Raw genomic sequence first — 22,253 nt, 5'->3', positions numbered from 1 at the left:
TATTTCATTAAAACCCCTGAAGACATCTTTAAAAGCGATGACACCACAAACATCAAAAAGAAGCACATTAAGACGTAAAGAGTAAGCAAAAGCCGTCCAGCAGTTTGCAATGAAACTTTGGGATCACTGAGTCGTTAAATTATCTTCATCACGTTAAAAAGGAAAAAAATCGTGCATCTGGGTTTAAAGGAGAGGGATGATTAGCGCTTGTTGTAAAGTTCATCAATTACAGAGGGGATTAAAGGCTGCGGTCGTTGCTTCGAACCGATGGATTCTCTGTTTATTGCTGCCATCCTTTGTTGACATGTTGTTGTTGTTGCAATTTTTTATTGACATGTTGTTGTTGTTGGTGCAGTTGCAATCCTTTATTGACACGTTGCTGCTGTTGTTGCTGTTGCAATTCTTTATTGACATGTTGCTGCTGTTGTTGTAGTTGAAATAATTTATTGAAATGTTGCTGCTGTTGTTGTTGCTGCAATTCTTTATTGGCATGTTGCTGTTGTTGTTTCTGCTGCAATTCTTTATTGACATGTTGCTGCTGTTGCAATTCTTTATTGACATGTTGCTGCTGTTGTTGCTGCTGTTGCTCCCTGAATTCTGGATGCAATCATTTATTGTCATGTTGCTTTTTTGCTGCTGTTTCTCCCTGTATTCCTTTTGCAATTCTTCATTTTCATGTTGTTGCAATCCTTTATTGACATGACGCAGCTGTTGTTACTGTTGCAGCTGCAATTCTTTATTGACATGTTGCTGCTGTTGCATTTCTTTATTGACATGTTGCTGCTGTTGTTGCTGTTGCAATCCTTTATTGACATGTTGCTGCTTTTGTTGCTGCTGCAATCATTGATTGACATGTTGCTGCTGTTGTTGCTGCTGCAATTTTTATTGACATGTTGCTGCTGCTGCAATTCTTTATTAACATGCAGCTGCTGTTGTTGCTGTTGCAATCCTTTGACATGTTGCTGCTGTTGTAATTTTTTTTGACATGTTGCTGTTGTTGTTGCTGCTGCAATTCTTTATTGACCAGTTGCTGCTGTTGTTGCAGTTGCAATCCTTTAATGACACGTTGCTGTTGTTGCAATTCTTTCTTGACATGTTGCTGCTGTTGCAATTTTTTATTGACATGTTGCTGTTGTTGTTGCAGTTGCAATCCTTTATTGACGTGTTGCTGCTGTTGTTGCTGTTGCAATCCTTTATTGATGTGTTGCTGCTGTTGTTGCTGCTGCAATCCTTTATTGACATGTTGCTGCTGTTGTTTCTACTGTTGCAATTCTTTATTGACATGTTGCTGCTGTTGCAATTCTTTATTGACATGTTGCTGCTGTTGCTGCTGTTTCAATTCTTTGACATGTTGCTGCTATTGTTGCTCCCTGAATTCTGGATGCAATCATTTATCATCATGTTGCTTTTTTGCTGCTGTTTCTCCCTGTATTCCTGTTGCATTTCTTCATTTATATGTTGTTGTTGCAATCCTTTATTGACATGTCAGTGCTGTTGTTGATGTTGCAATTCTTTATTGACATGTTGCTGCTGTTTATGCTGATGTGGCTCCCTGAATTCTGGTTGCAATCATTTATTGTCATGTTGCTTTTTTGCTGCTGTTTCTCCCTGTATTCCTGTTGCAATTCTTCATTTTCATGTTGTTGCTGCAATCCTTTATTGACATGTCACTGCTGTTGTTGCTGTTGCCATCCTTTATCAATATGTTGCTGCTGTTGCTCCCTGTAATCTGGATGCAATCATTTATTGTCATGTTGCTTTTTTTTCTGCTGTTGCTCCTTGTATTCTGGATGCAATCCTTTGGTTGTCGTGTTGCTTTTTTGCTGCTGTTGCTCCCTGTATTCCTGTTGCAGTGGTTTATTGCTGCTGTTGCTGGTGTTCTGATCATTGTTGATGTCATTATTGCTTTGGAGAATCACTTTCTGTGTTCCCGTGTTAAAGGTTGAATTAACCCGGTCAACAGTTCAGTGCTGATGATGTTTTATTCTCCGGGTGATCTTTTTTTGGTTTGTTGTTCTTGTGATGAAGAAGATGATGATGATTAACCTGAGGTGGGTGAACAGAAGGAATCTGGAGAAAGAACGAGAAAAAGGCAGGAAGTTATTGTCAGTGAGAACGGATAGTGGTTAAGATTTGTAGCTTGTAGCAGAAGCACCACCAGGAAATTTAAACTTAACACTCTGTTTTTGCCCCGGGGCTCTGCAGAAAAAGTTTGTGTTGTGTTTTGTTTAAACAGAAAAATCCAAGCCCATTGTTCGCTCACATACTTGTTCTAAAGATTTCAGCCTTTTATTACTGATCTTTTTTAACATGAATGAATACGCTGGAGTACAGGTAAAAAGGCCATTTCAATTCAAATTTTATTTTCAATGAAACAAGTTTATTTTATTCAAGGACCAAATAAAACAAACAAACAAACAAAAAAAATAACAAAACACCAAATAGTAATATATTGTCATGTACGCCTGGCAGATAAGTGTTCTGAAAAAGATGTTAAAGAATCACTATGGTGCAATGGAACATTTTCAAGTTTGTGAACTGTTCTTCAAGATACAACACATTAGTTATTTCTGCAAGCATGAGTGTGACTCATGCAGAGGCGTTAGTTCCTTTATCAAGGAGTTACTAACACCTCTGAGTTGCACTCATGCTTGCACAAATAACTAATGTGTTGCATCATAAAGAACAGTCTGGATCTTAAAAATGTTTCATTACAATGGCCACAAATACTGTGAGGGACATATATGTATATAAAACACATCCAGTGTGGTGCAGGTAAAAATCAGCCAACAGGTGGCAGCAGAGGCATCAGTGCATGATTTAGCACACGCTTCAGACCAACACAAAGTAGTGGTAATATGGAGGAGAAAGTCTCACTGCCAGCAGGCTTCAAAATAGGGTTATGACAGGTTACAGGTACAAAAGATACAATTTTTGCTGCAGAGTACAACCCTAGATTCAAAAAGTTGGGATGCTGTGTCAAATGTAAATAATTGTCAAACCTGATAAACCCATATTTGATTCACAATAGAACATAAACAACATATCAGATGTTCAAACTGAGACATTTTACCATATCATGAAAAATATCAGCTCATTCTGATTTGATGGCAGCAACACTGCTCCAAAAAGTAGGGACAGGGCAACATAAGACTGGAAAAGTAAGTAGTATTAATGAAAAATACCTGGAGAAGCATTTTGGAATGAGTTAAGTTTATCGCCAACAAGTCAGTAACATGACTGGGTATAAAAGGAGCATTTTAGAGATGCAGAGTCTCTCAGAGGATCACCAATCTGCCAGTGTCATAGCGTTTTCATCTGAGTGTTCAATTTTCCACTTGGGAGGGCCGCTCGACAAGCCCATATGGGTTTCTTTGGCTTCTCCTGTACATTCTCCTCACTGCCTGTCTATTAATCAAACTTAAAAACACACTTTTATTCCTGTGTTTTTAAGTGTTTTTAATTTTTACTGTGCAGCATTTTTCTGTTTTTAAATGTGCCTTGTAAGTAAATTCTGGGCTGATTTGATTATTATATGAATTCAAAATTATCATGCTCTGCATGTATTGTATTTGTTGTTTTATTCTGTATCTTTTATTAAATCCTTTTCAATTTTCTTTGTGCAAAAGTGCAATAAAATAAATCTAAAATCTGCACAAAAATGAGTCTAAAAAATTGTGCAGCAATTTCAGAAAACTGTTCTTTAATGTAAAATTGCTCAGACTTTGAATATGCCACCATCTACAGTCCATAATATCATCAAAAGATTCAAAGAATGTGGAGAAATCTCTGAAAGTCATGCCATGCACAAACCTCATATCTCCTTTTATCATGATTTTATTCTATTTTTCCATAAATCAGAGCTGTTGGTCACCCTTTACATCTGTCAGTTAGTTTTACAAATTTTGAACCAATAAAAAGTGTCATAAAGATGCTGACTATCAGCATTCAGTGTTAGACTTAAATGAAGCTGTTTTTTTCATTCCCTTGAAAGAAGTGATTTTGGAGATAGAGGGTTTTCGCCCAATGGCAGCAAAATGCAAGTTAAAGCTGTAAAAGAGAAGCCATATGTGAACAGGATCCAATATCAACGCTGTCTTCTCTGAGCCAAAGCTCATTTAGAATGGACTGAGGCTACATGGAAAACTGTTCTGTGGTCAGAAAAATCAAAATTTAAAGTTCTCTTTTGTAAACCACAGACGCCGTGTCTTGTGGACTAAAGAGGAAGGGAGCATTCAGCTCGTTATCCTGTCTCAGTTCTAAAGCCTGCATCTCTGATGGGATGGGGTTGCATTAGTGTCTATGGCACTGGCAGCTAACACTTTTAATATACATGTAGCGCCCCAGCTTTTTTGGAAATGGGGTTGTTAGATGAGATAAATAAATGCTTGTTAATTTCTGCTCTTTGTCTTCTTCTCCAAACATAAACATGTTTTTGATAGGTGTGTGAGTCTAACGTCAAAGAAAACAGCAGAACCAGGGGAAATAGTTTAGCCTGACCAATCAGGACGCTCCACCACACAGCAGGAGTTAACCATGGTAGAATATGAAGATTATAGATTACAGCAGGCGTTTATGGATGAGGGTATTTATTCGGCGCTGGTATCCAGTCTGTAACGTGTCCCCTCTGCTGTCCAGGCTGAGCCAGGACAGACATTTTGACATCAAAGGGTCAATAACGTGGTTTCCAGCTGGGGGGCTGCGAGGGAATAGACGGGTCAACAGCAGCCTTCACATGTTATTAAGTACCAACATGTGTTTGTGTTAATGAGCACTCAGCTCTACACTGACGGCTCCTAATAACAGATAACATGTGAATATAATCATGAGGCTCTGCAGAGACCTCTGAACATTACTCCACCCCCTTCCCCTTTCTTCCATTAGGCCTAAATTGATTCGTTAAGCTTGTCTTCATAAAACCCACTTAATAAAAACACTCTGCAGAGCAAACGGCCTTCCCCTCCTCCTGAGGACTAATAAACATGCAGCTTCTGGACGAAAAGATGTCCAATTAATGCAGAGAGCCTCTGTGCTAATCAGTAGCTTCTCCATTAACCCCTCGACACCTCATCCCCCATGCTGCATTAACAAGGGGGGTGGGGCTACAATTAGGATGGTTGTCTGCAGAGGCCTTTCGCCTGCAATGAAAATATTATAATTATTCTTAAAACACCAGAGTGAAGCATTCACGCAGCAGGAGAGCAGCAGTGATATTAAATATTGCCATGGTCTCCCTCTCTGACTGCTGACTGCTCCTCTCACAGCTTCTGAGCTCATTTGGACTCCCATAATGAGAAAAAATGTTTCAGATTAGACGGCAAAGATTTCCTCCAAACTGTAACCCCTACTCTATTTACTGCACCATTTGAATCTGCAAAAGATCAACAAGCAACAAGACAGTTATTTTTCTGTTTGGAGAGGTCAGAGGTCAAAAGTAGAACTCTGTGGCCCAGATGATAAAAAGAGGATGCTTCTGCTCCTAAAATGGATTCACATTTCACACACAGGCATACCTCGTGTGTATTCATTCATCTCTGTTATGTTTGTTCAGAAGCCGTTATTTTATGTCCTGATAGACAAGGCCTGTAGGAACTAAATGCAGATGTGAAAAGGTTTCCTCGTTGTTGATCTGAGTGTGATTTATATAAAGTTCTATGAGATTCGTTTTTGGTTTTGTTCTATTGCTTGGTCTTTGTGGTCATGTAACCTCTGATACATTCACCTCACATCCTTGCAGCACACACATTCTGATAGTCCAGGCTGTCCTGATAAAAAGGATGTCTATAACTTGTTTGTGCTTAGAAGGGTTGAGATTCTACAGGCTTTTTTGCATAGAAAATACAGGCGGACCAAAAAATTAAATTTGACATTGTGCCATTTGGTATCCCTTGTTAGTCCCACTCTGAATCTTCACTGTGCTTTTTTAAATCCAACTTCTGGTTTCCCTCTAGTGCCACCATCTTTAATCTCATTATCGAATTTTCTCAGATATATTTTGTAAACTGAATCATACAGAGTGTCATTTTATTCCCACTCTTCCATTTGGGATCCTTTCTTTGGTTGTAATATTCCGTCTGAATCCCCTCTGGTTTCCTCTTTTAGTTTTAATCTCTTTTATATCCATCTTCACCTAGGACATCCTGAATCCTTATGTCGTTTGATTTAAACACTTTAAATTTGAACATATTACTGTGCCATTGTGTATCCCTAACTGGAGTAATTCTCAGTCCTTTTAAGGTTTAATTTAAAAGGCTTTCCCTCTTTATCCTGATATTTCATACCAAATATTAACATTTAGAATCACTTTTCCATTAAAAAGATTCAAGTGAGCAATTTGAATCCCTTGATGGATTTTCCAATATCTTTCTGTGTTAATTTTAATTCCTACTTCTTTCCAACATAATTTTCTGTTATTTATCCTAATTAAGTAATTAATTGTTATTCAGTTTCATATAAAACATGTGATTTTTCATGGTATTTGAACACTTCTTTTGAGCATTATGCATCCCATGTATCCATTCTGAAAATCTATTCATGTCATAGGGAATCCCTCCTTGTGCCATTTGAGTCCCTTCTTTCATATTTAGTATTTTTAATCATAACTTATCCCCATTTTTTATCCCTCTTTATGACATTCATGATTTGTGGTATTAAAATCTTTGCTAAAGATACCAAATGTTTTTGGTGCACCATTGTGCATCCCTGAGTCTTACACACAGAGAATTTAGGTTTTGTATTCCTTTAATTGTACATAAAATACCTTAACAATAGGCTATCTTAACACCAAATGTAAGCATTTTGTGTCCCATAAATCCATTCTGAAAACCTTTTGGTGCCATTTGGAATCCTTCATTGTGCCATTTGAGTCCCTTCCATATTCAACATTCTTAATCACCACATCTCTCCATTTTAACCCCTATTTATTCTTTTCAGCAAGCTTTCTTGAGGATTTGAGATATTATAAACTTTGCAAAGGTGCCAAACTTTTGTGATGCACCATTGTACGTCCCTGATTCTTAAGACAGAGAATTTAGGGTGTGTGCTCCTTTAGTTGTACTTAAAAAACTTAATCATGTGCTATTTTTTGCACTTGTTTTTTAGCATTTTGCATCCCATAAATCCATTCTTAAAAGCTCTTGTGCCATTTGGAATCCTTCATTGTGCCATTTGATTTCCTTTTGTCATGTTTAATATTTTAATCACCACTTATCTGCATTTTAATCCATCTTACATGCTTCAGAGACCTTTCTTCATGGTTTGAGAAATTGAAATCTTTGCTAAATGTGCCGGACATTTCCTGATTCATCATTGTGCCTCCCTGAGTCTTACATGTGGCGAATTCAGTTTTTTTTTCTATAATAAACTCTTTGTGTCATTATGTTTCTGTTTCATTGTGTTGTTGTTTCAGCGTATTAACATGTCGATGTATGAATGTTTTCTTTCTGCAGTGCTTCAGTATTTTCATGTTTCGCACTGATAATCCTCGGCTCAGTCTTAATTACTCCCTAATAATTAGAAAATCCTGATAATCTGCCGCTTAATCGAGGCAATTCAGCTGAGTGACAGCGCGCGCGCTCACACTCAGCAGTTATCAGCCTGGTGGATGACTCTGAAGCAGATAATTCTCTGTGTCTCAACAACCACTAATTACCAGCAGCTGAAAAAATGCTGCAGGAGTCTGAATCAGCTCCTCTGGAAATTACAAGATACACGGCTAATAATCACACCCACCCACACGCGCACGGAGCCAGGACGGCCCGTTTGTGTGGCGGTATCAGACGGTCACAGTCTTTCTCAGTCAGCAGTGTGAATCTTCAGTCTCCATCAGATAAGAACAGCAGTCTGCACATTTAAAGGAACAGTGCCACATTTATTGGAACCACCTTTTTCGTCTTTCTCTGAGTGAAATCAGAGGATTGAGGTCACTCCTATTTCTTAGTGACCGTCATACCTCAGCATATAAGAAAAAGGTTGAAGCTATCAATCTCAACATTTAACAATCAATCCTCTCTTTGTGCTCTCATGATAGAGTATATACTCACTGACCACTTTATTAGGTACACTACTCCAGGTGCCCATTACACACATATCTAATCAGCCACTCACATGGGAGCAACTAATGCATTTATGCATGTTGGAATTAGGGATTCAACAACAGAGTTAGCCTACAGTTATCATTTGTTTTTGCTAAGCACCAGCCCATAGAGCGACCCATTGGTTGTTTGCTTTATAATGACAGTTTACTGGCCCAATTATGTCTCCTAAAGGACCGTTTAATCCCCTCCTCTCTAAACTCTGCTCCAGCTAAGAAAAAGAAACTAAAGTGTCCGGAGAGAACAAAACTAAAGCATGAAAAAGTTCAATGTAACATGTAAATAAACAGCACATTTTAAAAAAAACTGTCAATCAAGATGTACAAATATGGTAAAGACTCTGCAGTCCATACAATAGACGGTCTGATGCTGCATGCATTGGCAGTAAAGCTGATTTTAAATTCACTGATGCATCATAGGCCAAATTCTTCTACTGCTTTCAATGAAAACTGTCTTTATTTTTTAACTAGAACCTCTTAAACTTTGATTTATTTTCCTCATAGTTCACAAATTCAAACATCTTTTTCATGCAATGTGATAAAAAAGCACTACATCCACAAAAACTGCTCCTTTAAACAGGTACGTCTGATTTTGACTCCATGATGAGGGTGTGAGGCCCAATTCCTCCCTGGTTTTATTACTGCAGTGATGAAGCGTCACCGGTGTGTCGCTGCCACCTACTGCATCGCCTTTCCAAGAAAAAACAGCACAAAAACAGAGAGAGAATGGAAAAACAACCACTCAGCAGTAAAACCAACATAAATAAATTAACAGAAAGGAGCACCAAGAGTCCAAGCAGCAGGAAACCGACCCAACACTTAGAGATTTCTGTGAAGATTTAAAACGGTTGTTTCAACAGCCCAGGAGACACCGGCTGGGCCGGCCGCTGGCCTCTCTCTCTCTGGTCCGGCTATAAAAACCCATTAGTAATCACTCCTCTACTCTCAGAGGCTCTTTTCGCCCAAACGACTTCCATCCAGCCAATCTGCATAAATCTGCATTAATGGACGATTCTCGCTCGGCAGAAAACAAATGTGCTTTAAAAAATGCCTCCTTATCTGTCGGCTTTTAGAGGAAACATCACGGAGGAGAGACACGCGCCGACTGTCTGACAACACGCACACACACACGACCGCTGCTGAGATTAATAATGGATTTATCATGACAGATACATCAGTACAGCAGCACTTAGGCAGGAAATATGAGAGTTGGATTTGACAAACGAAGGCTGATGATTTAGATTTCCTAAGAGCTTCAGAGGTAATAAAAATAAAACTGTGAAGTTTTATGACCTGGGGATGGCGCTAGAGGAGAGGCGTCCTCTGACTCAGTGTCCTCATTTACATCCAGTTTTTCACAAAAAATTTGAATGTTTTATGACTTAAGTAGGGCAAAAACTACAAGATGACCATGCTGATTTTGGGCCAAATTCCTCCTTTCCTCTTCAGATCCTTTTGACTCAATTCAATTTAACCCACCTCTGATTAAAGGTAGTTCCTTGTTTCTAAACTCATTCAATCCTAGAGATTCCCAAGGTTAAACTGAGTAAAAGTGCAAAGAAAAAAAAGCCCAGAATGTTAGGAAATTACAACCCTGATTCCAAAAAAGTTGGGACACTATGTAAAATGTGAACAAAACAGAGGTCAATGACTGTTAAATCCCATAAACTCATATTTGATTCACAATAGAACATAAACTACATATCAGATTAAGAGACATTTTATCATTTCATTAAAACAATAGTATTTGATGGCAGCAACACATCTCAAAAAAGTAGGGACAGGGCAACAAAAGGTTGGAAAAGTATGTGTTACTCATGAAACAGCCGGGGGAGAATTTTGCAAATAATCAGACTTAGTGGCCACAGATCAGTAACATTACTGAGTATAAGAAGGGCATTTTAGAGAGGAAGAGTCTATCAGAAGTAAAGATGGGCAGAGGTTCAACAATATGCAGAAAACCTTAAAATTGTGGAACAATTTCAGAAACATGTTCCAATGCTAAACCACATACCACATCCATCACAACAGCATGGCTTCACAGGAGAACAGTCCAGGACCTGAACTGGCCTCCCTGCAGTCCAGACCTTTCACCGATAGAAAACATTTGTAGCAATATAAAATGAAAAGTCTGGCAAAGAAGACCCAAATACAAAATAACATCAGGCAAGAATGGGACAATATTTCTCTCCTAAACTCCCTCCCTGCCCAAATGTGTGTGTTAAAAGAAGATGGGAGGCTACATAATGGTAAACATGGCCCTGTCCCTAATTTATCAGATTGTTGATGCCATCAAAATCAAAATAAACTAATATTTTTCATGAAATGGTAAAATGTCTCAGTTTCAGATATGAGTTCATGAGATTTGACACTCATTGACTTCTGGCTTGTACTTTTTGAACAAGTTTTCCAACCAATCAGAACCCTGGCATCAACTTTAAATTTACTGTTCCTTCATTATCTACTCCCAAAGGTCTGTAACGCTCATCTTAAAAAGTATTTTGCTTGTTTTAAACTGGAGATTAATTTTAGCCTCATTATGGAGCAGATGAGCCCTCTATTAGTGAGTGGGAAAAAGTCAACCTCTCCTGAAAATCTGAGGCAGTAAACATGATGATGTGGATCTCTGATGAGGAGACGTCAGTTCACCCAGAGTTTAGCGAGGAGGAAGTGCTGCAGAGGCGAGCTGAGGTGGGTAAAGACATTTTGGAGCTGCTGGTGGAAAATGTAAGAGGAAGGTGAAGATGCAGAGGATGAAACTTCATCTTTGATCCTGATTTAAGTGCAAAGTAAAGTTGATAAAGTTTTCCATCCCTCAGAGGTATAATATGGGTCAAAGATGAGGTGTGCTTCATGAGGCAGACTGTGACCAATCAGAGCCTCCTGTCGCCTTCTTAACTGTCCTCATAACTGTTAATACTCAGAGGGAATGTGAACCTCAGCTATCATACAGATTATTTCACTGATTTCTTTAAATCAATCACTGTCAATGAATTGCCAGGGATTACCGATCTGTAATCCCATCTCTAACAGCTTTTCTCCCTCATGTTGTCATGAACATGCCTTTCTATAAACCCCCATTTATGACAATGCATATTGAATACAATAAAATCAGTTCAAAAGCAATTAATCCATAGTCGCATGAATCTGAATTTGAGGGTGCAACAAGCTTTATGCTATAAAGGAGGAGGCTGGGGTGGAGGAGGTTAACGTTGCCAGCTGCAGCAGTGTGGTGCATCAGAATTATGCAAGCAGGGATTAGTGAGAACTATGTCATATTTACATATACATGGCTATGTTGAGAGAAAGAGCTGTAATTGGCTGTGAGGCGATAATTCAAATCAGCTGGCCGTCAGCTGATCACAGCTTTAGTCAAAGAAGAATTAAGGCTTAGACTTCAGATGAGACTCATCTGATTCATCAGAGAGCTTCTAGTTAGAAAACAAAACTCTAAGATCTTTGACTCTGCAGAAGAAAAAACTTTTGCATGCTGAAAGCAGTCTCCCGTCTGTGGTGAAGCCTGGTTACCACGGAGACCGTGACCTGGCAGAGCGGTGGGGAAACAGAGGGATGATGGATGGATGTGTGGACCGGTGGAAGTGAATGTTTTTTAATTTGGTTTGTTTACCGTCTCTGCAGAGTGAAATCTAACCAATAACCAAACCGCATGACAACTTTCTCTTTACACACACTTTACACACACACATATATTCCCTTAACTATTAAAACACACGCCTAAAACAACCCACAACAGCCAAAACAACCCCCAGCCCATCCATCACACCAACACTAACACAGCCTGCTGCATGGCTGAGTTTCAATCAGACACCAAGAATCACATCAGCATTCACAACCAAGCCTCTCTCTCTCTCTCTGTCGCGTACCCTTGCTTGGTTCTAGACATTTAAATCTGTGATCTGTAACTTTCCTTCACTCTCAAACTGCGGCACAAATGTTTCTTCATCCCCACACGTCTGTTAGAGCTCAGTAGTGTATTAACTCTGGACTTTAGGAGTTTGCTATGTAGCTTAGTCGTTGTTGTCACAGGTTATGTAAATGTCAGTGAAAAGGCTCTGAAGATGAAATTACATTGGGACCGTTCCAGTCCCCTAAAGTTCTGGGTGAAGTGAACTTCGGAGGTTATTCAGGGTGAGAAACAAATCAAACTGCAGGGGGGAAAACACTCCAGGAAAATGTGAACGGTGCAGAGCAGAATGAGACAACCACTCTTTGGTTCACGTTTAACTCGCCACATCTCATTGCACCATACTTTAATTTACTACAGCTTATTGTTGCATGTAAATATTACTCAAGGCTGGCTGTAGAGCTCAACATTCGCATTCTGGAAGTAAAATTCCCATTCATTTTCACCATTGTGGATTTGATTTTTTAGCAGAGCCTTCCCCCACCATAACAGGATATCTGATCTACACTGCTTTCCACATTTTTAAGCAAATTACATTTTTCTCTTATTTTACTAAATATTAATGCTAATGACAGTCAGAGTATTTTTCAAGTCATCAGCTGTTAGAGCATAATTGTCAATCAAATCAAATGTTTTTGAACAAACTTCATAATGATAACCATTATTTAAAAAAAATAAAAACCTCAAAATGCACTTTTCCACATGTTCCACATTATTAAGCAGGCCACAGAAAAGGGATCTCTGCTGCCGTGAAGTGTCAAATAGTGTAATGCCTTGGACAAGGAATGAAAACATTAGATATTTCATGAAAAAATAACCGTGATCATCATACTGTGAAGGACTTTGTGGCTGATTCAGAGCACAGGCAGGTTCCTGCAGATAAAGGCAAAATGAGGAAGATTTCTGACAGACAAAGTCATCAGATTAAGAAAGCAGAAGCTAAAATGCCAAGCGGCATTTGAAGCAGCTGGTGCCTCTGGAGTCCCACCAACCTCAAGGTGTAGGATCCTCTAGAGGCTTGCAGTCATGCATAAACCTACTATTCAGGCACCCAATCCAATGCTCACAAGCAGAAACGGTTGCAGTGGGCCAGAAATACATGAAGACTCATTTTCAAACAGTCTTGTTGACTGGTGAGTGCTGTGCAATCCTGGATGGTCCAGATGGAGGAGTAGTGGATGGTTGGTGGATGGCCACCATGTCCCAACAAGGCTGTGACGTCAGCAAGGAGGGGGTGGAGTCATGTTTTGGGCCGGATTCATGAGGATAGAGCTGGTAGGCCCCTTTAGGGTCCCTGAAGGTGTGAAAATGACCTCGGCAAAGTATATAGAGTTTCTGACTGACCACTTTCTTCCATGGTACAAAAAGAAGAGCAGTTCCTTCTGTAGCAAACTGATCCTCATGCATGACAATGCACCATCTCATGCTGCAAAGAATCCCTCTGTGTCACTGGCTGCTATGGGCATAAAAGGAGAGAAACTCATGGTGTGGCCCCCATCCTCTCCTGACCTCAACCCTACTGAGAACCTTTGGAGCATCCTCAAGCTAAAGATCTATGAGGGTGGGAGGCAGTTCACGTCAAAACAGCAGCTCTGGGAGGATATTCTGACATCCTGCAAAGAAATTCAAGCCGAAACTCTCCAGAAACTCACAAGTTCAACGGATGCAAGAATAGTGAAGGTGATATCAAAGAAGGACTCCTATGTTAACATGGACCTTGGCCTGTTAAGATGTTTTAGATTGAAATAGCTTTGATTTCAGTAAATATGACCTCCTAATGCTGCAAATTCAAAAAATGACTACTTTCAGTTCTTTACAACCTATAAAATCTTTTAAAACTCTTGTCATGCTTAATAATGTGGAAAAGTGCATTTTGAGGTTTTTATTTTTTTTAAATAATGGTTATCATTATAAAGTTTGTTCAAAAACATTTGAATTATGCTCCAACGGCTGATGACTCTGTCATTTGCATTAATATTTCGGAAAATAAGAGAAAAATGTCATTTGCTTAATAATGTGGAAAGCGATGTAGAATGCTGCTGTTAAAAATCAGAGCGACTCCAACCATCTTCCCAGCAGATTGTTGAGGATAAAATCAGTCTCAGATCACAGGAATATCTGTTAAGATAATCTTTAGAACAGCCAGGTAATTTAGTCTTTGTTGACTTTGGTTAGAAATAAGCCCAAAAGTACATCTTTGGGTTAAAAGATGGGATTTTGTTTTACAGCTTTGGTATTTCTCAGTGCTAGTGACCGCTAAAACAACAGAGATTGTGTTGTCAAGTCACAGTGATGTTGAAAAATTACCTAAGTCTATTTACTTTCAGTTTATTCACGTACTTCTTTACTAAAAATGTCCACAGTTGTAGCAACAAGTCTCAAACAAGCTGAGCCAAAATGAGAAGTGATTTCTGTGTTTAAGGTTTTCATAATGCAGTAATTTTTCTGAGAGAAGTTCACCTAAAAACATTCAGGGAACAGAAAGTGTGAGGGGTTTTTATCTGTTTTAGGAGGAACTAAAGCCAGGCTGTTAAACTGAGTAATAAAAACCCTGTCCTCTGGATAAAGACAGTATTTAGTTGTATTTTTAGCCATTGAGACAATGCTGTAAATAAAACTACATCTCTAACACTCATCAGTCTCTCTTCTGTTTCATTCTGTTGATGCTCTGAGGCCTTTAAACCTCCTTTTCTCTGACTCCTCTAGTCTCTCTCTGTTCTGACAGATTTGGTTTCAGACTTATTCTCACCTCATCTCACCTGCCTGAAGGCTCGCTGTGTAACCATGAAACCCATCTAACATGAACTGTCACCTTTAAAAATGTCCCTGCAGCTCGTCTACACATTTAAAAGGAAGTCTTTCACATGTTTGAAACCTTCATCCTCCACCTCTCATATTCAGGTTCCTTGTGATGACATTTCATCCCGCCATCTGCTCTTCACAGCAGCGATTTTAAGAGGAATGATCAGCAGTTTAGTTCATAAACTGAGCTAACCTTGTTTAATTTAAACCAAGCTAACCTTGTTTTATTTAAACCGAGCTAACTCTGTTTTATTTAAACCGAGCTAACTCTGTTTTTTATTTAAACCCTCTATTTTGTTCCTGCTGATAATGATTAAAAACACGTTACCTGTCTCTCTCTCCTGTCCGATGGTCTTCAGGCAGTCTTCCCCTCCAGAAGCTCTCGGGTGTTTTCGGCGGCCCGCGCCAAACCGTCAGCCATCAGCGCCTCCTCCAGGCTCCTCCTGGCGTGGTACACCTTCAGCTCCTGCTCCCTGTGGAAGCACAGAGATGGAAAAGGTCATTTTAATAAGCATGCATGATAGAGGATTTTTGCTGATTTAGCAATAAATATGTTTCCTATTTTTTTTTACATTTTATCTATTTAATTATTTCCATTCATCTTTTTTATTACCGATGATGATTATTACAAATACAATATAATTTGTTACTTATTATTTGTTATCATTATTTGTAATAATTATTATTGTGATTATCAAATTTTAGCTGATAGCAACAAATATGCTCCTTCTTTTGTTCAATTTTATCTATGCATTCATCCATTTACAATTAGTAGTATTATTATAATAATAATATTTTTTATTATTAAATTGTTATTAATTATTTTTAGCTGATAGCAATATGCTCCTGGTGTTGTTTTATTTTACTTATTCATTTATCTTATTTTTTTTTTACATGTATATTATTCATAAGAATTATCATAATCATTATTAAGGATTATTTTCGATTATTTATTCTTTTTATTATTATTATTATTATTATTATTATTATTGTTGTTGTTGTTGTTGTTGTTGTATTTATTTGTATTTTATTACCACTATATTTATTTATTATCATCAATTTTTTAACATTAATGATATATTTGCTCCATATTTTGTTTTATTTTATTGATTTATTTCTAATTATGTGTATACTATTATTTATTATTATTATAATTACAATTATTATCATATTCATTAATTATTAAATTTCATTATTATTTATTTATTTGTTTTTTAATTTATTTATCAAATGTTTGCCACCATTGCCGTGGAGCTGATTAATATCATGGATTACTTAGTTCTGCAGACCTTAGGATCTAGTGTTGTCGCCCCCAGGACAAGGGAGACAGGAGTCCAGAGGAGTCTAGTACTGAGCTAAGAGGCTAGCTGAGCCCTGTTAGCAGATAATTTCTTAAATCTCCATTAAAGGTATGGGCAGATATGAACACTGACAAAGTGAGGACGCACATCTGGCACTGTGAGCACGTGTGTGCAAAACATTTATGCAGCTTTTGTTTTTATATAATGCCTCTTTAAGGTGCAGTATGGTCTTATCATCGTGTGAAATACAACTGGTGCCATACCATTCATAAGCATGTGCAAGTTTTCTGTTGCCATGTAACCCTGTGTTTTAAATAACACTGTAAACTGCAGTGAATGTAACATACTTTTCGTATTCGTAAGTAGCACAGTAAATTTCCTTGTGCAGTGTGCAATGTCAACAAAGGAATTCTCTTCTATTGTGTGCAGCACTTATTTTAATAGTTAGTGGAAAGGTCAACATCCTAAAATACATCTCTTTGCCTTAATCTGTTCAAACAAACAGGGAAAAAATCATGAGACATTGTTATTAAGAATTCAGTTGTTGTTCTGAAATGCAAAAATAAAATTTCAAACCTGCTTAATCGATTATAAACTAACAAAATTGAGTAATTAACTAATAATAAAGTCAAAAATAAATAATGTGACTGCTCCATGAGCAGCATAATTAAATGAGGCAGGCATCTGTGTTTATTTCTGCTTCTAGGACTGAGGGAAGACGCCGTCTCCTTTTGTCAAAACAAACATCAACAACAAAACGCCCAAAAAGACGTAATAGGACTAAATCTGGATTAATAAACAGACAGAGACCTCGTTCTACCATAACTCTACTGATGTCTCTGAAAGAACTAAAATGAATGAATGGAGCTCATTCCAAACACTCCAGAAAAATACTATCATTAAAGAAAAGTGGTGTAATTGCACACAATTAGGGAAAAAATAGCAAAGACTTAAGAGAAAATTTAAAGAAGAGGAGGTGAGAGGGAGAAATGTTGAGTTTCATGTAGTAGAAGAGGAATAAGAGGAGGGGAGATGAAGAGGAGGAGGAGGAGGGAGAGGAGAGGAATGAGAGCGATTTAGGATGACAAGCACATTCAGCTGGAGAGAGAGGAGGAGAGAGGAAGAGAATTGGAAATTAATGGAGGAGAGAGATAAGAAAAGGAGGAGGAGGAGGGAGGAAGGCTGGAGGGAGGGAGGAGATATGAGAGGAGAGAAGAGACGGCGAGGAGGAGGGGTGGATATGAAAGATGGAGATGGAAAAAACAAAGGAAGGAGGAGAAGCACAAAAATGGAATATGTGAAGGATGGAGCAATGAGGGGGAGACGAGACAGGAGATGAGGGAATGTCGGGGGGGACTGAGGGATGGGAGAGAGGAGAGAGGGAGAAGGAAAATAGCAAGGTAAAAGTAAAAATAAAGAAGGGATAAAAATCAAAGAAAGAGAGAATGAGGCAGAGGAATAGGTGGAAATGAAGAGGCCATGTACAGACAGACAAAAGTGGATCCCTAAAGAGGAAAGACTGAGCACCCGCTGCAGCCAACAGGAAACAGAGCTAACCACCTGCCCTGTAGGAGGACATCAGAGACAGGTTCCATTTTTCATAAATTTGTATATTGCTTCTGCAATAAAATTAATGATTTCCATCAGAGGCGTAGCTAGGGATTTTGGGCCCCCAGATAGAATATTACACAGGGCCCTCCATTTCTGAAAAATGGATGAAACAAAGACATTCCTGTTGAAACTCTTTCAATCTCAGTCGTTTTTGGTGTTGTTTTAATGGCAAAAGGATTGTGTTTTTAAATTATTTTGAATTTGATCATGTTATGGGGGGCAGATGGGAAGATGTGGGGGGCCTGATGTGGCCCCCGGGCCACCAGTTGATGATCACTACTCTAAATTCTCATACGCCTGAGATGCATGGAGAGGTGTGTGAGACGGCGTACGTGCAGCCCTGACTTGTCAACATGCAAACAAACTGAAAATCCAGCTGTGTCACGGCCAAGATGCGCCTCACACTTCCAGTCTGAAATGGGCTTAAGGGAGGAGTTAGGAAAGGAAAAGAGCAGATGAACAAATGCTTGAAGTATGGGACGAATAAGAAGAAACAAATTTGACAGGAGGAAACAACTCAAGAAAGGAAATCAGGAGAAAAAATGACTGGAGGTGGAGAGTGAAGATGGAGGAAGAAAAGAAGAAAATGGAAAGAAAGGGGCGAGAAGAAAATTAGGAGAATGGGAGAAGGAAATGGTGAGCAGAAAAAAGAGGAAAGAAAATTAAATAAAGGTAAAAGAAAGCAGAGAAGAGAAAGGCAGGAAAAGAAAATGTTTAATGATATGCAGACAGGATGGGATGAAAGAGGAGGTAAAGGAGAGGATGAGGTGATGTATGTCAGTGCTTCTGCTGTAACGGCCTCAGCCAGCTGTTCTCTGCTGCTGGATTCACATTAACACTCATGTTTGGTCCCACAGTGAGCCCACAGTGCCCCCTGCTGTCAGACTTCAGTACTCCTGTGAGTGACAGAAGTGAAAAATGAAAGGAGGATCATTAAAGTTTCCCTCCATCAATCATTCATCAGATTTTAACTCTCACTTCCTCCTTTCACTTCATTCTGATGAAAACTAAAAGCTGAGACATCATCCATCAGCATCAATAATCCAGACCAGCTTTTATGGGGCTCTGAAACTGAAGCTGTATTCAGGGACCCTGGGATATCTGACAACTCATTATCTTAGGTAAAGGAGATAAACAGAGTTACTGAGATAAATAGAGGACTGAATGTTTTCTATGGGTGGAGCACATTATGAATGTAAATCATCACAGACCAGCACCCTGACTCCATTAACTGTGCAGCTCTAGAGTTGGTTGCTAATGTCATAATGTTATTAGATGAGCAGTTTTAACGGACTGATCTGAAACAGGATGGATCCTGTTATGGACTCGACTGTGTTCAGAACAATACAACACTACACAGAACCAGCTGATAAACTCTCCTCCAGTAGATATTACAGAGCACACAGACACCTGGAAAGCCTCCTCGCTCAGACTCTTTAGAGATGGGAACAGCTCGTGTTTAATGACTAAAATCACTGTGCATGTAAAAGAAATCCAGTGTGCATGCAAAATCTCTTACTTATTTTTAATGCCACCATTGAAATCCACCCTTTTTTCATGTATAATTTATAAGTACAACTAAGGCTGATCCACAGCTGCTGTAAATACTTTCAGCTGCTATCCTTTACAGCTGTAGTTAAACAATACTAAACTGTACAATACAACAAGATATTATATGATTCCATGCCTATGAAAAGTCTTCACCCCCTTGGATGTGTCACACTGTTAATGATTTTATAAATCAGTCAAGATCAATATAATTTGGCTTTTTGACAAAAAAAAACCTCTTTAATGTCAAAGTGAAAACAGATTTCTATAAAGTAATGTCTATCAAATAAAAATATGTAATTTAAACTACACCGCGTTCAAAATTATTATGCAGGGAGGGAGGATGGGGGCCACACCATGAGTTTCTCTCCTTTTATGCCCATAGCAGCCAGGTAATCTTTGCAGCATGAGCTGGTGCATTGCCATACTTGAAGATCATTTTGCTACGGAAGGAACGGTTCTTCTTTTTGTACCATGGAAGAAAGTTGTCAGTCAGAAACTCTACATACCAGGGCTGTCCAATTTGGGGCCCGCGGGCAAACTTTGGCCCACGATGTATTTTTTTTTGCCAACTGCCCATGTTCGAATTGTTTTTATTTATTTATTTATTTATTTTTCCCCACTGCCAGCAGTCTAAATATTTCTTTCAATATTTATTTATTGTTGCACTTCCTCTACTGACCACAAATTAAAATTGTGTTACATTGGGGGTAGGGTGGCGCTGTTGAGCTCCCGTCAGCTCAGATCTGGAAGCCCATGACCAGAGAGTGAGTCAGTGAGAAGCTTCTGGGGTCAAGCTGAGGTCATGGCAGAGATGGCGTGTATGAGGCAGTGGCACACTGATAAGAGAAAGTTTAAAAATAGTTGGGAACATGAGTACTTTTTTACTGAAATTGATTTCAAGGCAGTATGCCCAATTAGTATTTGTGCCATATGGATGTTCAGTAATTTCATGCTGTGAAACACAATACAGAATAGTGTTATTCATTTTCTAAATTACTTTGTCTGAGTTATTATTTTGCACAATTATGCTATAGGCATATTTTAAGCATTTGAGCACCCCTGCTATATACTTTGCCACGGTCATTTTCACACCTTCAGAGCCCCTAAAGGGGCCTACCAGCTCTCTCCATGATTCCCGCCCAAAACATGACTCCACCACACCTCCTTGCTGATGTCACAGCCTTGTTGGGACATAGTGGCCATCCACCAACCATCCACAACTCCAGCTCAAGATATCCCACATCATCTCTACATCCATCCACTCGATTCCTCATAAATTCAACCTTTCATCACCTCATCCCTCAAACCTTAACCTCATCACTTCATCCCTTCATTTCAATATTAAAACTAATGTCTGACTAGTGTGGTATTTGTTAGTGAAATGGAATGGATTTGACCTTGTATAGTACTTTTCTAGTCATCTGACTACTCAAAGTGCTTTTTCACCACAGTTCATACCTACCATACCTATCCACAGTCCATACCTACCCATTCACACCATTTACTCACACATTCATTCACTGATGACAGAGGTTTCTATGGAGGCCATCAGTATTAACTAATCTGATTCATACACTTCCATACCCATTTACAGCAGTGGGAGCAAACTGAGATTAAGTGTCTTGCCCAAGGACACATTGACATGTTACTGCAGGAGCTGGGGATCGAACCCACAACCTTCCGATTGTGAGACAACAACTCCAGCTACTGAGCTACAGTCACCCCATAAATGATGCACATACGTACAGGTCAGCACAGGAGTGTGTGAAAAAAAAACTACAAGGAAACTTCTTTAATAGTTATTTTTCTGGTTGTAAACTCTGCTAAACCAGCTGTTTGGTCCTGGAACTTGGAAGGGCAGCGATAGATGCATTAAGACTGAACCAAAGAGCCAAAACACTTCACTAAAAATCTGTCTGCAGCGCTCCGTAGAGGGAAGAGGTCTGACAGAGTTTATTCTGACTATTTGGATGAAATAAAGCCTCGATCTGCCAGATGACTGAAGGGGAATAAATCTAATATCTGATTGGATGATGGAGGAAAACATGACCTGCATCATTCTAATGTGCTTGTCCTTTACCAGCAGATGTTACATAAGTCTGCATGTTTATCTGCAGATGAAGATGATATCTGATGACGGATTCAGCAGCTGCTTCCTCACAGCAGATACCTGAATGTTATTTTCAATCACGTCTGCTGTAAATTTCCCAGCCTGCCTGTGGTGGCGGCTGCTTCGTCTTCATCCTCCTCCGTCATGCTTCATTAGTACTCATCTCTGATCATCTGTCTCCTCTCTCTACACCCTCTCATCCTCCTCTATCACTACAAGTTATGATTCAAACTACCCAGCATGCATCAGTCATCTACACTCATCTGATCTGTCTCAAGTAGGAGAGACACTGGAAGAATCCGCCTCAGGGTTTATCACAGGACTGAATGGAAAGTAAGGCAAAATATGCCACAAGAATAGATAAAATCCTGCTGCAGTGATGATGATCACTCTTAAACTGAAGTTAAAGAATTATTAAGGCCCTAAGAAGTCCAGTTGGACATATTAATAGTAGCAACACTCAGGGGTAGATACACTAAAGAATAGCAATGCTTTCTGTGCATCCTGAAGCCATGCAAAGCCACTAAAAGATCAGAATCTGATCCTCAGAGTGTGCAAAGGGGAAATAGATGACAACTGCTCAGCCGAGGAAGCAGCACCCTGGGGTCACCTGTCCCATTTGCATGCATGAACATGAGGGGATATTCAAAAATGTGGAGAAAAATTGCTCTCTTCATATGCAAATAAACCTCATTACAAATAGCAACTAATACACAAAGGTCAGCGCTGCCTGCAACACGTAGTAAAGGTGGTGCAGTTTAACACCAAATGAAACTGGGTATTAAATCAGTGCTGATCCTCTCTCTCCTCTTCAGTCAGCTGTTCCTGTGTGTCCTATGATGAACTTTTAAAGAACAATAG

The 22,253-nt window shown here is 39.1% G+C and overlaps 1 protein-coding gene across 1 annotated transcript in view; it reads right to left on the bottom strand.

Annotated features, from left to right (window-relative positions):
* Positions 1-1,147: 1,147 nt before the first annotated feature.
* mbd2 (methyl-CpG binding domain protein 2) overlaps positions 1,148-22,253 on the bottom strand; it is a 41,456-nt gene continuing 20,350 nt past the window's right edge. The window contains exons 6-7 of the mRNA XM_041811565.1: positions 15,148-15,292; positions 1,148-2,070 (exon numbers count right to left, since the gene is read on the bottom strand). Of these exons, the coding sequence (XP_041667499.1) occupies positions 15,175-15,292 (118 nt within the window). The 3' untranslated portion in view covers positions 1,148-2,070; positions 15,148-15,174. The remainder of the gene's footprint in view (positions 2,071-15,147; positions 15,293-22,253) is intronic.

Source organism: Cheilinus undulatus, linkage group 17, assembly GCF_018320785.1.
Source record: "Cheilinus undulatus linkage group 17, ASM1832078v1, whole genome shotgun sequence".
NCBI lineage: Eukaryota > Metazoa > Chordata > Actinopteri > Labriformes > Labridae > Cheilinus > Cheilinus undulatus.
This window is presented reverse-complemented; position numbering and strand designations above follow the sequence as displayed.